General features: G+C 41.7%; 1 protein-coding gene across 2 annotated transcripts in view; it reads right to left on the reverse strand.

Moving 5' to 3' along the window:
* pde4ba (phosphodiesterase 4B, cAMP-specific a) overlaps positions 1-13338 on the reverse strand; it is a 211951-nt gene that overhangs the window by 125633 nt on the left and 72980 nt on the right. Inside the window, exon 1 of one of the 2 annotated variants that reach the window (XM_004553844.4) lies at positions 9955-10975. The exons of the other annotated variant lie outside the window; for it this stretch is intronic. Coding sequence (XP_004553901.1) covers positions 9955-10178 — 224 coding nt within the window. The 5' untranslated portion in view covers positions 10179-10975. Of the gene's footprint in view, positions 1-9954; positions 10976-13338 lie in introns of those variants that run through there. 2 annotated transcript variants of the gene reach the window in all.

The following is a 13338-nucleotide window of genomic DNA, read 5'->3' on the forward strand; positions in this document are numbered from 1 at the left end:
TTTAATCAACAGGAAATGACGTATTTGTTTTCACGTGGTAGCGGAAGTGTGTGCTGCAGACACAGGAACCGAACCATATGCTCCGGCGCTGCGCGAAACACACCCGCGGCAGAGGCACTCCTCCCCGGGGGAGCAGGAGCAGCAGCGCCGCCTGGGGACATTTTCGGCTTCTGCAAAAAAAATTAAAAACGGATCGAAATTAATGTTGGTGCCAATCTTTTGTCCATCTAAAGGCCTAATTATAATAACAATAAAATATTACTTCAAATTTTTTTTTTGGAAAATATTTTATGTTTTATGTTTTTGGGGCAAAAAAAGCAGTGCGCTCATGTGACGAAACCGGGATATAAAGGGTTAAAATCCGCGAAATGTAATTAAAACTTGACATGAATATTTCAAGGAGAAGTAGGTCTAAAAGATTGGCTAATTTAAAGTGGAATAAAATATTAATATATAAATTTTTTATAGCACTTTTTGGGCGTGGTCGATAGTGTGCATTTTATGAAATGCGCTCCTGGAAAAAAAATAAAAGGCGATCGAAATGACTGTTGGTGCCAATCTTTAGTCCATCTAAAGGCCTAATTATAATAACAAACAAATATTACTTCAAATGTTTTTTTTGGAAAATATTTAGTTTTTTTGTTTTTTGGGGCTAAAAAAACAGGGCGCTCATGTAATAAAACTGGGATTTAAAGGGTTAAAACAATGAAAATATAATTAAAACTTGACATGGATATTTTAAGCAGAAGTAGTTTTAAAAGATTGACTAATTTAAAGTAGAAAAAAATATTGATATATAACATTTTTAGAGCACTTTTGGGGCGGGACCATTTTTGGTCCCGAGGTTCACGAAAGGATGGGATTTTGAGGTTCTACCAAAGACTGCTTGTGCTAATTAAGAAGCTGAATTGCCAACACATTGTGTCAGCATCAAGCAACTGTTTCCTGTAAATGTGTCACTGGCTTTTAAAAAGGAGTTCATGACTCCCTTAGATTGATTCACAGAAAGTAGATTTACATGTAAACATGCTGCTGGGAGGAACAATGTGATTGCTGAGCAGTTATTTGATTAAAATTAGCAATATGAGAATGGAGTCAGTCATCTGTGTGTAAACATGTCGCCCACAATGTCCTACAGAAGCTCATCCAATGTAACCCAATCTTTGGGCAAGATCCTTGTTAACGTGCACAGAGACGCGCACATACACATAGCGGGTCAAGCGTACTCACTCAACGGTCCGTAATGGTTAACTTTCTGCTCCACTGGTTCAGTAGAGGGAGACAGGAGAGGAAGATAAGGGTGGTCGACCGAGTCGTACAGTCTTATGAAGAAAGGGAAGAAGAGGAGGTTCCAAACCTCTGACTCACTGCCCGCATCACTAAATTTATCAGTGAATCACAAAGGCTTGTTATGCCTGTGTCACTGTGGTCAGAGGAACCAATCAGAATTTCTGGCAGGTCGATGTTGTTACAGAGCAAGGCACTCAACACATCGTTCAGCTAAAGCATTTCTCACAAATAACCTTTTTTCATATGTTAGACAAAGAAAACTTGATTTACATAAAAGCAATAAAATGTCAATTCTTTAGGCTTTAGGCACCAGTGTTTTTAAAAGCTACAATGGCTTCTTGTTTTGCATTTTTTAGAGTCGCACGCTGACAGGAAACGACAGCAGAGAGAGAGATGAGAACTGACAAGCTACCAACCAGGTAGGCCCGCAGGAGGCTTCGTATTACACTAACTCACAAAGAACCAAAGCAATGAGGTGTCTATGCTGTCTCGAGGAGAGTTTACACTGTATATACACTAACATTATTCTTTTACTTTGTCAGCTGCATCTGAAAGTCAAAAAACTGCTTTAACATTTATGTTGGAATTGATAGCAGAGCTGTACGTTTGAATTTTTCAGAAATCTCTCAGTCAGAACATGCTATATCATGTTTAGGTGGAAGCTAGCGAGCTAACTTCCTCCTAACTTCTGACTCTGTTAAATGTAATAAATTCTGTTTTCATGGATGCCTGGATGTTAAACTTAATTGTTACACCTGGTAAAGCAGCAACACTGATCATTTTATTAAAGATGAAAGAATTTAGACAGTTTTAACTCTCAGTGATGCTGCAGTGTTCGTTTGACTTTGGGACCTGAAAAAGATGGAGTTTAGGACCCAGATTCCTCCATGAGGCTCCTGGGTACGGTAGCTGTAATGCTCCAACAATCCATCAAGCAGTGCAGCTTTGTAGCTACCAAAGTCGTAGTAAAGCATTTTTGACAGATTTGTGAGCGCTGTGTACCACATAAAATCGGTTTGAGGTCAGTAAGCACAACCAGAATTCACACAGAAGGCGCACCAGATTATAAGGCGCACTGTTGATTTTTGAGAAAATTAAAGGATTTTAAGTGCGCCTTATAGTGCGGAAAATACAGTACACATATATATATATATATATATATATATATATATATATATATATATATATATATATATATATATATATATATATATATATATATATATATATATATATATATATTTTATTTTTTTTTTATTTTTTTTTAATATTTGAAACTGAATCCCAAAAGGTTGATTTCGCTCATCTGGATGCAGTATTGTTATCCAGCTACGTCCTTTTGGGATTTACATACCTGGATTCATCGAGGCAATTGAAACTGGAAAAAAAAAAAACCCCAACCTAAAGCAATAAGGAAATATTGGTGGATGTTCACCAACTTGGAGACAAAGAAACAGCGCCACTCTGGCCGACTCTACCCAGGATAACGCTAACTCAGTTCTGCCTCATTCTTGCCACGTATCCTTTTTATCGAACCAAAGAAATCAAGACTTTGAAAAAATTTGTTCACACTTAATAGAAACACCATTAAAGGTCTGAGCAAAAGGGTACGTGAACAAAGGTCACAGGGGGTTGGAGCTCACCAAGTCGCCAAAATTCACTCATGCAAAAGTGAACATGCTGCATAAGGTTTTTGCTCAGGAGCGGCTAAACGTCCAAAAAGAAAGACAGAAAGCAAACATTTGCTCTGCTGTTTGCTGTGTAATGAAAGGGTTTCTTTTGTCTCTCCATCTGTCCCCCCGTCTCTTACTCAAGTGAGCAGTTGGCGTAAACACGCTGGCTGCAGCAATAACAATGCTCGCGTCGAGCCTTTTCTTGACATTCATGTAAAGATGATTTCGGGTGAGTCACAGTGCAAGAAGAGAAAGAAACAAATCAATAGCAGACGGGGTGCCGGATAGAACAGAGCCGCGAGATGGGCATTTAGGTTGACATTTAAGCTAAGGTAAATAACCCTCGGTGCAGGGCCACCTCTATTTGTTTTCGCTGCTGTGGTGAATGAAGTCTGTTTTACTGGTTCTCTCTTTCTACATCCTTCCCTCCATTTCATTATCCGTCCCTCCGCCCATATCCAGCAACTCTTCCCCCACACCTGAAAGTATCTTGTGGACGTCACACGCATAAGGACGGCAAAGCTGAGAAAGTGAACAATCTTTCCTTTTGTTGTCGACAGAGACCTTTACGCATTATATATTTCGCAGATATGTAGGTGTGATGATCTTAATTAGGTGTTGTTTAGTAGTTATGCAAAGCATGTACTGTGTAGTTCATTTATTTGCAAGCATAATTAAAAATTTAAAGTTTTGCAAATAATATTTTTTCTTTTTCCCTTCTTCCTATTCCCATGGCAATTTCTCCCTCTGTCTCCGTCTCCCTCACCCTCTCTCTTCCCCCCTTAATGTGCTTTTTGTGTGAGTGGAAAACAGAGCGGTCGTACGCCTCAGCTGCCCATCAAACATTTACATCTTGCGGTGCTTTGGAGTGCAAAAGAGAGAAAGACAGACAAGAAAGAAAAGGGAGAAGGGCGCCCATAAAAGAAACCAAAGCAGGAATAAAAAGACTGAAGAAGAAAACACAGGAGAAACAAACAAGCAGCGAGGGAAAGAATGAAGCAGACAGAATGGGGCAAATTTAGAAAAGACAGACAAAGAGAGCGTAAAAGATGGAGACAGAGATGGGGGAACCGCTGAACCGGTCAAACAGAAGAGTCATTGTCTGACTGCCAGTAGGTCAGAAGATCACCAGCCACTCGTCAACCACAGCAGCAGATACTGCTACCATCAAGGCTGGGATTTATAAGCCCTCGCTATTTAAAACCAGACATTACGCATGAGAAAAAAAAATGTCTGGGAAAAAAATATGGGAAGTATGTTTGTTTAGTTAGATAATCCTAAAAAGATTGAGCAGTTTGATTTTAGCGCCACCCGCCTAGTTTATGAATCAAAAGCAGCTAATGAAAAGATATTTCTCTGTGTGGTTACAATAAAATCCCCGACTATACCTCGAGAATAAATCATCCATTTTTAGTTGTTGTTGCTTTTTGTTACAAGCTTGGTTTAAACTGTTTAATTGTAACCATCTAAAAACCCATGTCCCAGACTGTTCCCACAAGTAATTCAAATCCAACAACACAGTAATGTTTCTCTCTAATATGATCACTCTGTCTGATTGCACAATAACAGAGTTGCCTTTTTTGGCGACCGGGAGACACGACAGACTCCATGCTTGGAGTTGTTTGAATGGAAGGAGACCCTAGCTGGCAATTCCTGGAAAAACATGATGAACAGATAATGGTAAATAAACATCCGATCTACTTCACAGCTCCACCAGCCTTTCTGTTGCTTTTATAGTGCCGGTTTTCATCCGTTATGACAAACTGTGATGAAACAAGCAGCACTCCAAGAGGGCGAACCTCCACCAAGACTCTCGGGGCAGTATTTACTTTTAAGGGAACAGCATTGGATCTCGTATATAGAAATGAGTTCTGCATGCATTTCTAATTTTGATAGAACAGCAGCAGTTTAATGTCCTCGTAAGTGGATTTCAGGCCCATGTAGAGCAAAATTCAGTATTTTGGTCAAAATAACCCAAAATGTGATGTCCACATATGTGGGCGCCAGGTCCTAGGAGGTTAAAGAAGGAATTTCCATATATGAGTATCATTTCTGAAATGTTGCCAATACAAACAAAAGCAGCAGAATTTGGAGCACATTTATTTATTTATTTTAAAAAAGACGTTTTATGAACGTTTGACCTTGTTTGACATTGAACAAGATGTACTGTGATACTCAGAGTCCCCATATATCATTTTCTACATGTTGTCAATACAAACAATGGCTGTAAGAAACATGGTTATATATATATATATATATATGTGTATATACATATATATACATACATACATATACATACACATATATATATATACACATATATATATATACACATATATACATATATATACATATATATATATATATATATGTGTATATATATATATACATGTGTCTATATATATATATATATATATATATATATATATATATATATATATATATATATATATATATATATATATATATATATATACATATATACATACATATATATATAAAAATAGCATTATTATCACTTGTTATATGCTGGTGCACCACACTTGTAAGAATCAGTTATATTTGTTACCAGTTTTCCACCAGAAATCATTATGTTGACTGTTGAGTGAAATTTTAGTGGATTGCTAACATGACCCCACTCTACACTCCTACAAAGTTTTACCACAATTTACTCAAAAATCTTCGAACTACTGTGTTTGCAGACAGAAGGAATGACGCACGCATAACCTCTTTGGTCACAGCTATGGTTATGTTGGATAATCATCAAATCTAGCTTTGAAAGAAGGCAACTGGACTTTTTTTGAAGACGTCTATGCTCTCATCCAGTAGCGGTTTTAGATACGGGCGACACGGGCGGTTGCCCGGGACAGCATCGTGGTGGGGGGGCGGAATCACGGGCATCGGCAAAAAAAAAAAAAAAAAAAAAAATTCCTCGTACTCATGCTGCTCCGACATCAGCCAGCGCATATTGGGAATGCCGTAGGCACCGATCGGTTTTCTATCGCCCATTTGCTGGGAGTAAGGGCGCCCTCCGTTTGTGAGGTGCACCTGCTGCTTGCGGCACAGAGAGGAGAGGGAGGGGCGGATTCTCTGGCTGGCTGGAGCAGCATCTGGCAGAATAAAACTAAATAAAAACAAACCAACAAGCACGAAAACACCAGACATCATGATACAGACTTATAATTTGCACCGATGTTTTTTCGAAATTCTATACGCGAAAAGTGAGCGCGAGAGCCCTCGGTGCGCCTGCTCGCTGCTGAAGTCAAAGTAAACTTTATTGTCATCTCCGCTACATCCAGTCCAGGATATAGAGAGACGAGACGACGAGGCTGCAGTTACAGCAGTGCAAGTAAACAAACAATAAATATAAGAACAGTAAGAAAATAAATATACACTTTAGGACTCGGGATAAAGGGATCAATAACAATTTAAAATTTATAATTTGCAGTTTGATGATTTAAAGTCTCTCACACAACCAGGCTGCTTCCAAATAGAGCACATTTCATTCATAATGTTGTAAATCCAAGCCCATTATGTATTCATGATTTGAATCCTGGGTTGTGTGAAATCTCAGAAATAAACCCTAGACAAAGTGAATCTGTGAACCAGGGTGTAGGTCTGTTAGGTTATGTTGTGGTGATCCTCGGGTTGGAGGACTTGTATTCATACTGGAGTGCAAAATAAAAACCAAGATGGACAAGAAAAGTTCAAAGCCATCAGGTGCTCAGTTTAGAAAAAAGAGAAAAGAGGAGGAGGAGAAACGAGCAAAAGATGCAGGTAAGCAGATGTGTCATTGGATAATGGCAGGTCATCCTGAAACAATCAGAATCAGAATACTTTATTAATCCCTAAGGAAATTATGTAGGTTACAGTTGCTCCAAGAATAAATGGTAAAAATAGCAACAGTAACAGACTAAACTCCAAACAACACATTATGTTACAGATTTTAATATTAATGAGTCTTTGTCAGTTGTTGATTTGTCCTGTTCTCATTGTATGAGGAATTATGATGGCTGCTTGGTAGCTGTTTGCATACTATGCATACTCTCTCTCTCTTCATGTGTGTGTGTGTGTGTGTGTGTGTGTGTGTGTGTGTGTGTGTCGGAGGAGGAGGGGGGGCGCCAGAGGGAGTGTTCGCCCAGGGCGCCAAACAGGCTAGGACCGCCACTGCTCTCATCCAAGAGTCTTACTGATTTATTGCTTGCTGTTATTTCAAGGTGATATGGCAAACATGTTCTATTTCATGGGGGGAACATGTGGCTCTTTTGGCCCCTATTGCTCCACCTGTGTCCAGTTTGGGCAGGTGATGTTGTTGCAGTGGCATTATAGAGCGTTTCCACAGCTCAGAGAGCAGAGACACTGAAAAAGAAACGATAAACGGCTGAATAATGAGCTGAAACTGGCTATACAGCCGTGCAAAACTCGGGGGAGCTGCAGATTCAGGTGACAATTCTCTGGAGGATCCTCACAACAAGAAACCCCATTCACAGAGTCAACTGAGAGCACCTTAAATTTGCATCTTAGCTACTTTTCCAGTACTAAGAAAACCATTTGAACTTAAAGGTTATTTATATTCTGAGCATATATCTGAGTAAATATTCACCTGTGATAATTATTGCAGTGGTACATTTAGAGCTCACATACATATAGGCATCATTACATAATGACAGTTCTTTGCTACTCGTACGACGGCAGGCGCGCCTGAGCAATATGGATCACCGATTCATCTTATTTTTCTCCAGTATTTCCCCGAGGTCTGGGACAGGTGGGGAGACAATTAGGCCAGTATGAGCAGACAGTAATGCCCTGAAGGATTTCCAGGTAAGGTTTTTGTTCTCCAAGGAAAAACGTCATTGATATTCTGGTGCAGCACGCAGCACATTTTACGTCACGAGATAAAGCCGAACGTGTGATGATTAATCGTCTCGCTGTGTATTTTAATGGCATCCTAACATTTAATGTGTGTGGGATTAAAAGAAAATGAGCATGAAATGAAGTCTGAAACACCTGGTCCTATTCTGGTCCTGGCTGTCAGCTGGCATTTCCATCCTAATTGCCACACCTCCCTCTTTTGGAGATGACTGGTGGGTTTTTTCTCCCCCAAAACGCTCTCTCTTACTGTGTCTGCTCTGCTTTTTGATCTCTTCCTTCCTATTTGATTAAAAGAAAATTTTATTTGTAACTTTCAGAGAATTATAATTAGACAGCAGACAGATCTCTGTGTCTTGCCCGAGGACGCCCTATCATGAATCTGCTGTAAATGCATTAGACTGACGCCTAATTAGTGTTATAGGTGTTGTCGAGTCCCTGGCTCCGGCCCATATGCTGTGGATTTATGAGAACGAACAAGTCAAAGGACACTACTGACGTCTTTAATGATGTCTAAATGAAGCCATTCTCCTTGTTTCTCCCTTCTTGTGCTTTGCCCCTGTACCCACCCAACCCCCACTAATCTCCCTGTGCTCTATACTATACAAGCAGAGAGATAAACAGGCACGAGTCCCCTTTCTGCTGCTGCTGTGTAGGGAGGAGATGGTGAGATATACAACGAGAGGGGGCAAAACAAACAACCGCTGTAATATCTGCATTCAAAATCATCCGTGCACGTATGCACTCTTACACGGACCACAGGTAAAGCTGCACATCACACACATTATTTCTTCTTTTTCTGTCATGCAAACATCTCAGATTGTAGTCACAACACAGAGGGGCAGATTGATATCGAGACTCATTTTTCTTTTTCTTCCTGCATGTCCCACCACAGGGAATGTTTTTAAGACCCGCCCAAGCAGTGACAAGCCTGCTTTATCATGTTACGTCGAATGTGCAACCCATTTCGGTGTCATGCGGTACGTGCTTAAAGGTACGTGACAATCACCCTCCTCTGAAGATGGTTGTGATGGTTTTCACCTTCAAAAATGTCACGAAAAAAAAATAAAGAATTACATCCCTGTCTTCCACCACCTAATTTAACCAGAAAGAGTCACCTTGAGCTCTTGCAGTCAAATCACATCAGCTCTTTGCCTCTAATCCATACATTGCATAACAAAGCAAGTCATCCTTTCTCCTGTAGTCTCTAACCGCTGCAAAACGAAAAGGTAGATTTAGGGTGTGGGTGGGGGCACAAAATAGAAAAAAAAGGATAGAATTAAGGTGTTTATGGGAAGTAGACCCTGTGCTCTTACTGAACTCGGAAAGTCAGACTTCCTGCATCTGGGCTTCTTTATAATAAGATTGACACAAAGAGAAATGCCGTCTGTGTAAACTACACAACGAAATGTAAACAGAGCCGTACTCCGTGCTGTGGATGCTCCAACATATTTGGCATTTTGTGTTGCGCTCGTGTTGTGTGAACATCCATTTCCTCATTGGGGTTGTCAGCCAAAAGAAAAAAAGGTTAAGAACCACCAGGTTGCATAACACACCCAACACTCCCTGCATATCACAGCAGCCATCCAAAACAAGGGCTGATCTGCACGCACACAAATCTCACCCAGGTATGGGGCAGAGACACCACATCAAAATGGAGGACAGGGGAGTCTGCCGAATGTGATTTTAGTCCATTATGTAATCCTCTAACCCAGTAACGAGTCATCCCACAGCAGCCCAGCCCTGATATATTTCTGACCCCATGCTTACCACAAAATTGGTTTCCCTTTTAGAAACCACGGGCTGTTTTTTGTCAGCTCAGTCTCTATACTTGGATTCTCTCACCTTCCATTTTCCCCCTCTTTTCCCCACGTCACGGCATCTCTATTGGCAAATGAATTCCTCCCCGACGGCTACACCCCAGCTCTAACGCTGTCCCTCAGCCACGCTCCCTCATGGGTTTCCCACCAAAGTAAACCCATTAGATCTTCTTTACTTTACTATTCACATCCACATTCAGGCTTTCCCCTAGCTTTAACTCTCTGTCACATCAATCAATCTTAGTCTGCACATTTTCCCTCCACCCCTACTTTTTTATTGCCCACCAACCCACAGGCCTTACCAGGTATGAGCTACAGTGAAGCGTCGCCTCTGTCGGATGCTCTTGTTGACCATCAGCTTGCGGAAGAGCCGCGGGGAGCTTCTAGGGGACAGCTTCGGGGACGTGGCTCCCCTCTTCCCTCCCATGACACCTGGCATCTTGGGTGGCTCCAGCTCCAGGTGCATGTGCTCCTTGAACGTCCGAATGCACGAGTCCATCTCGACGCTCAGCTCGTTGGATGACATCCCTGTGGGCAGACTTGTGCTCTTCTGTCAAATTCTACCAAATTCCGCCCAATTTTAGCCCCACGGGCTCGTCATGTATGCTTTAGTTAGCCCTTCTCTTGTAGACACACTGAACTTTTCCACTGGGTTAAAATGCTGCAGAGAGCCTGAGCATGCACAAACGGTCACTCAGGAAAAGGCCAGCTCACACATACCTTTTTGTTGCTCTGCCTCTGTGCTTTCAATTCTTTCCCTTTTCCCTCGTTCTTCGCGAGTTTTTAGGGATTAGCCAGCCAGCGGTCGTGCCCTCCCGCTCCCTCTCTTCTGTGGCTCGTGCCCTCTGTTTTTCTGCTGGTCTTCGGTTCATCAGAGGCTCTCAGAGGAGCTTCTACAGCTGGGCCACATACAGAAGAATTCCCCTTCTTATTACGGCTTGTCCATCCCTCTCCTGGTCTCTCCTGCTCTCACGCCCCAGTGCCCCCTCCTTCTCCCCGTGTTCCTCTGTCACTGTTGGTGCCTGTTAAGCGAACACCAACTCTTTCTCTCAGTCCATCAGGCGGCTTGATGTTGGAGGATCTCCCTTCATGAAAGATTCAGAGGGACTGAAAAGTGCTCTCTGCCTCCTCCTGTCTTGCTCTCTCTCCATTAACCACTGCTTGACGAACCCCTTTCTTGCAAAACAACCCCCGCCTCACCCAAAGGCACTCCCGGTGTGGCACAGAGTGACTCCCACTATGCTGAGGCTCAAGTCAGATTTCCCTTCACTCGCACACTCAGAGCAGCGAGCGGAGCAGCGCTCAGCACGCAGGGAAATGCTTCACTTGCCGTTTCATTCAGAATATACACAAGGAGCTCCGAGCAGGCACGCAGCGAGTACAAGCCACACCTCCAACGCTGAGGATTGGCTGGCGGCTGTTGTGACGGCAGGCAGGCAGGCACGGTAACAGGTTGCCAGATTTATTATTTATTTTTTGTTTAGCTGGTATTTGTGGTAATGTTGCTGATGGTGTTGTGACCTTTAGCGAGGCAGGCAACTAGTGAGGACATGCCAAGTTAAAAATAAATAAGGACATTTGGAAGGGAGATAAAAGCAAACAGCTTAATGGGGCATCAGTGAAATGAATCATACACACTGCTCAAAGGGCAGCCGATTCAAGTAAACACTCTAAACTACTGCAATTACAAGAAAACATATTGGTGTAAAGCATTCAGTACAATCCATCTAATGTAATCCATCTGTAATTCTGCCTGAACTGAACCAATCCAAGCATGAGCATGTAAAGAGAAAGAACGGACACAGAATAGACACAGTCATAGCAGAAATACATCCACAAACACAAAGGACTACTCCTTGTGGTGAAGAGAGAGAAAAAGAGGGGCAATGCCCTGCGAGCGGAGAGGCGGGGAAGCTGAGGGAGAAAAATCTAAAGTGAACATCAGAGGAGAGCAGAATGGCAGGGAGTGCTGGAAATGTGAGTGCTTGCTCATCTGCTCGCTGGACTGATTTGTTGAGGTTGTGAGTCACTGATGATCCTAAAGCGCAGACGCATGAGGAGCTTTCACACCACATTTTGCCAAGAAAGCCTTTGAAAATAGTCTTCTCGTGCTTGAATATAAGGAAAAGAACACTTGTAGTAATGCGAGACGTTATAGGAGCGCAGCAGGCAGACACGAGGCATTCCCCGACTCATTTCCTCCGTCAGTCTCCTGTTTTACATGGTAGTAGAAATTATCTGACCAGTCTAACACACACATATCACTGGGCTGGGTCTGTGTCCCAGGATTTTGAGCTTACGGTGGTCCCTCACTATAACACAGTTCACCTTTCGTGGCGTTGCTGTTTCGACGATTTTTTGTGTGCAACTTTGTTTTTTTTGGTTTGTTTTTTACAGTGTATGGTGTTCTGCGTCCTGATAGGCTGTAGACCACTGTCAATCAGTCTCGTACTGTGTCTCCTGTACAGTACAGAATGCATTCAGCTTGTCAAATTTACGTAAATCTTCGCTAACAGTGTGGCCTCGTGTTCCATGTTCGGTGTGTTTAGTTTCACTAAACTGCAATAATAATCCCATGTTTCCAGTGCATACAGTCCCAGGCATGTCTGACTGCGAGAGCTATGTGTCAGCCTCCGACGATGAATTAGTACCTAAAAAGGGATCTACTTCAACAGCTTCCAACAAATCACGGTACTTTGAAAAATATAAAAGAAAACTCTTCTCGCTAAAGGTGAAAACAACAAACCCGTATCATCAAATGAGGTAAAAACCCAGCATCAAATGCTAAGAACGAGGTGATACGAGCAGCTGGTGATGTGCGACTCAAATGTAAATAAGTGACTCCACCAAGAGCCCCCGGAGCACTCGCTCCATATAACTGGAAAAGCAAAGGGTGGATGGAAATCACCGATGCAGTTATATGGTGGAAAAGCGAGACTTTAAGCAGCTGGTTATAAAGTCGGACTCCAGATCCAGCAACCAGAGCTTTTAGTTTTATCATGTGATGAAGGAGGCTGCTCAAGAGTTACAGGGCTAAGTCACTTTGGTTATTGAAAGCTGCTATAAAACACCAGCAAGGCTACTTTTGTGCTTACATTTCATTTTTCCTGCCTCGCTGAATATAATGCTCTGTCACTACAACTGCACTGTAATGAACGCGCCGCTGCTGTCACCTTATTTTAATAGATTTAGACTTAAATTTAGAAAATGTGTCATCACCGGCAGTAGCTCATTGGAAAGGGATAGAAAATGTCCTTCATTCACTTGTGCTTTACTCACTAGCACTTGCATATTACACTTAAATGCTGCTCAGTGCAAGTATCAAACGTTCAGTATTTTTTTTTTTTATCACCAGTTTTTGCATACATTTGCATCCAAAACTGATTTTTAGCCTCATCTTTGCAGATTGGTGAATCTCTGCTCACCTGTTGCCAGTTAAACCAGTTGAAAACTTTCTCCAGCAGTTTCCTGTTTTCATATATAATATATTAATATCATATATGAATACATTAATGCTAATAAAACAATGAAATTGTTGTATAATTGTGTTTAGCCAACATGAAAAAAAACCCTAAAGGAATAAAGTTTAAGAATATTTTGTACTGGTGCTCATCAGGGAAACAAACTGCTGAAAAACATACTACTGTCTGCACACAGATACTATTTTTCAGAAGTGATTGGTTGGT

This window comes from Maylandia zebra, linkage group LG17 (assembly GCF_041146795.1).
Source record: "Maylandia zebra isolate NMK-2024a linkage group LG17, Mzebra_GT3a, whole genome shotgun sequence".
Classification (NCBI taxonomy): domain Eukaryota; kingdom Metazoa; phylum Chordata; class Actinopteri; order Cichliformes; family Cichlidae; genus Maylandia; species Maylandia zebra.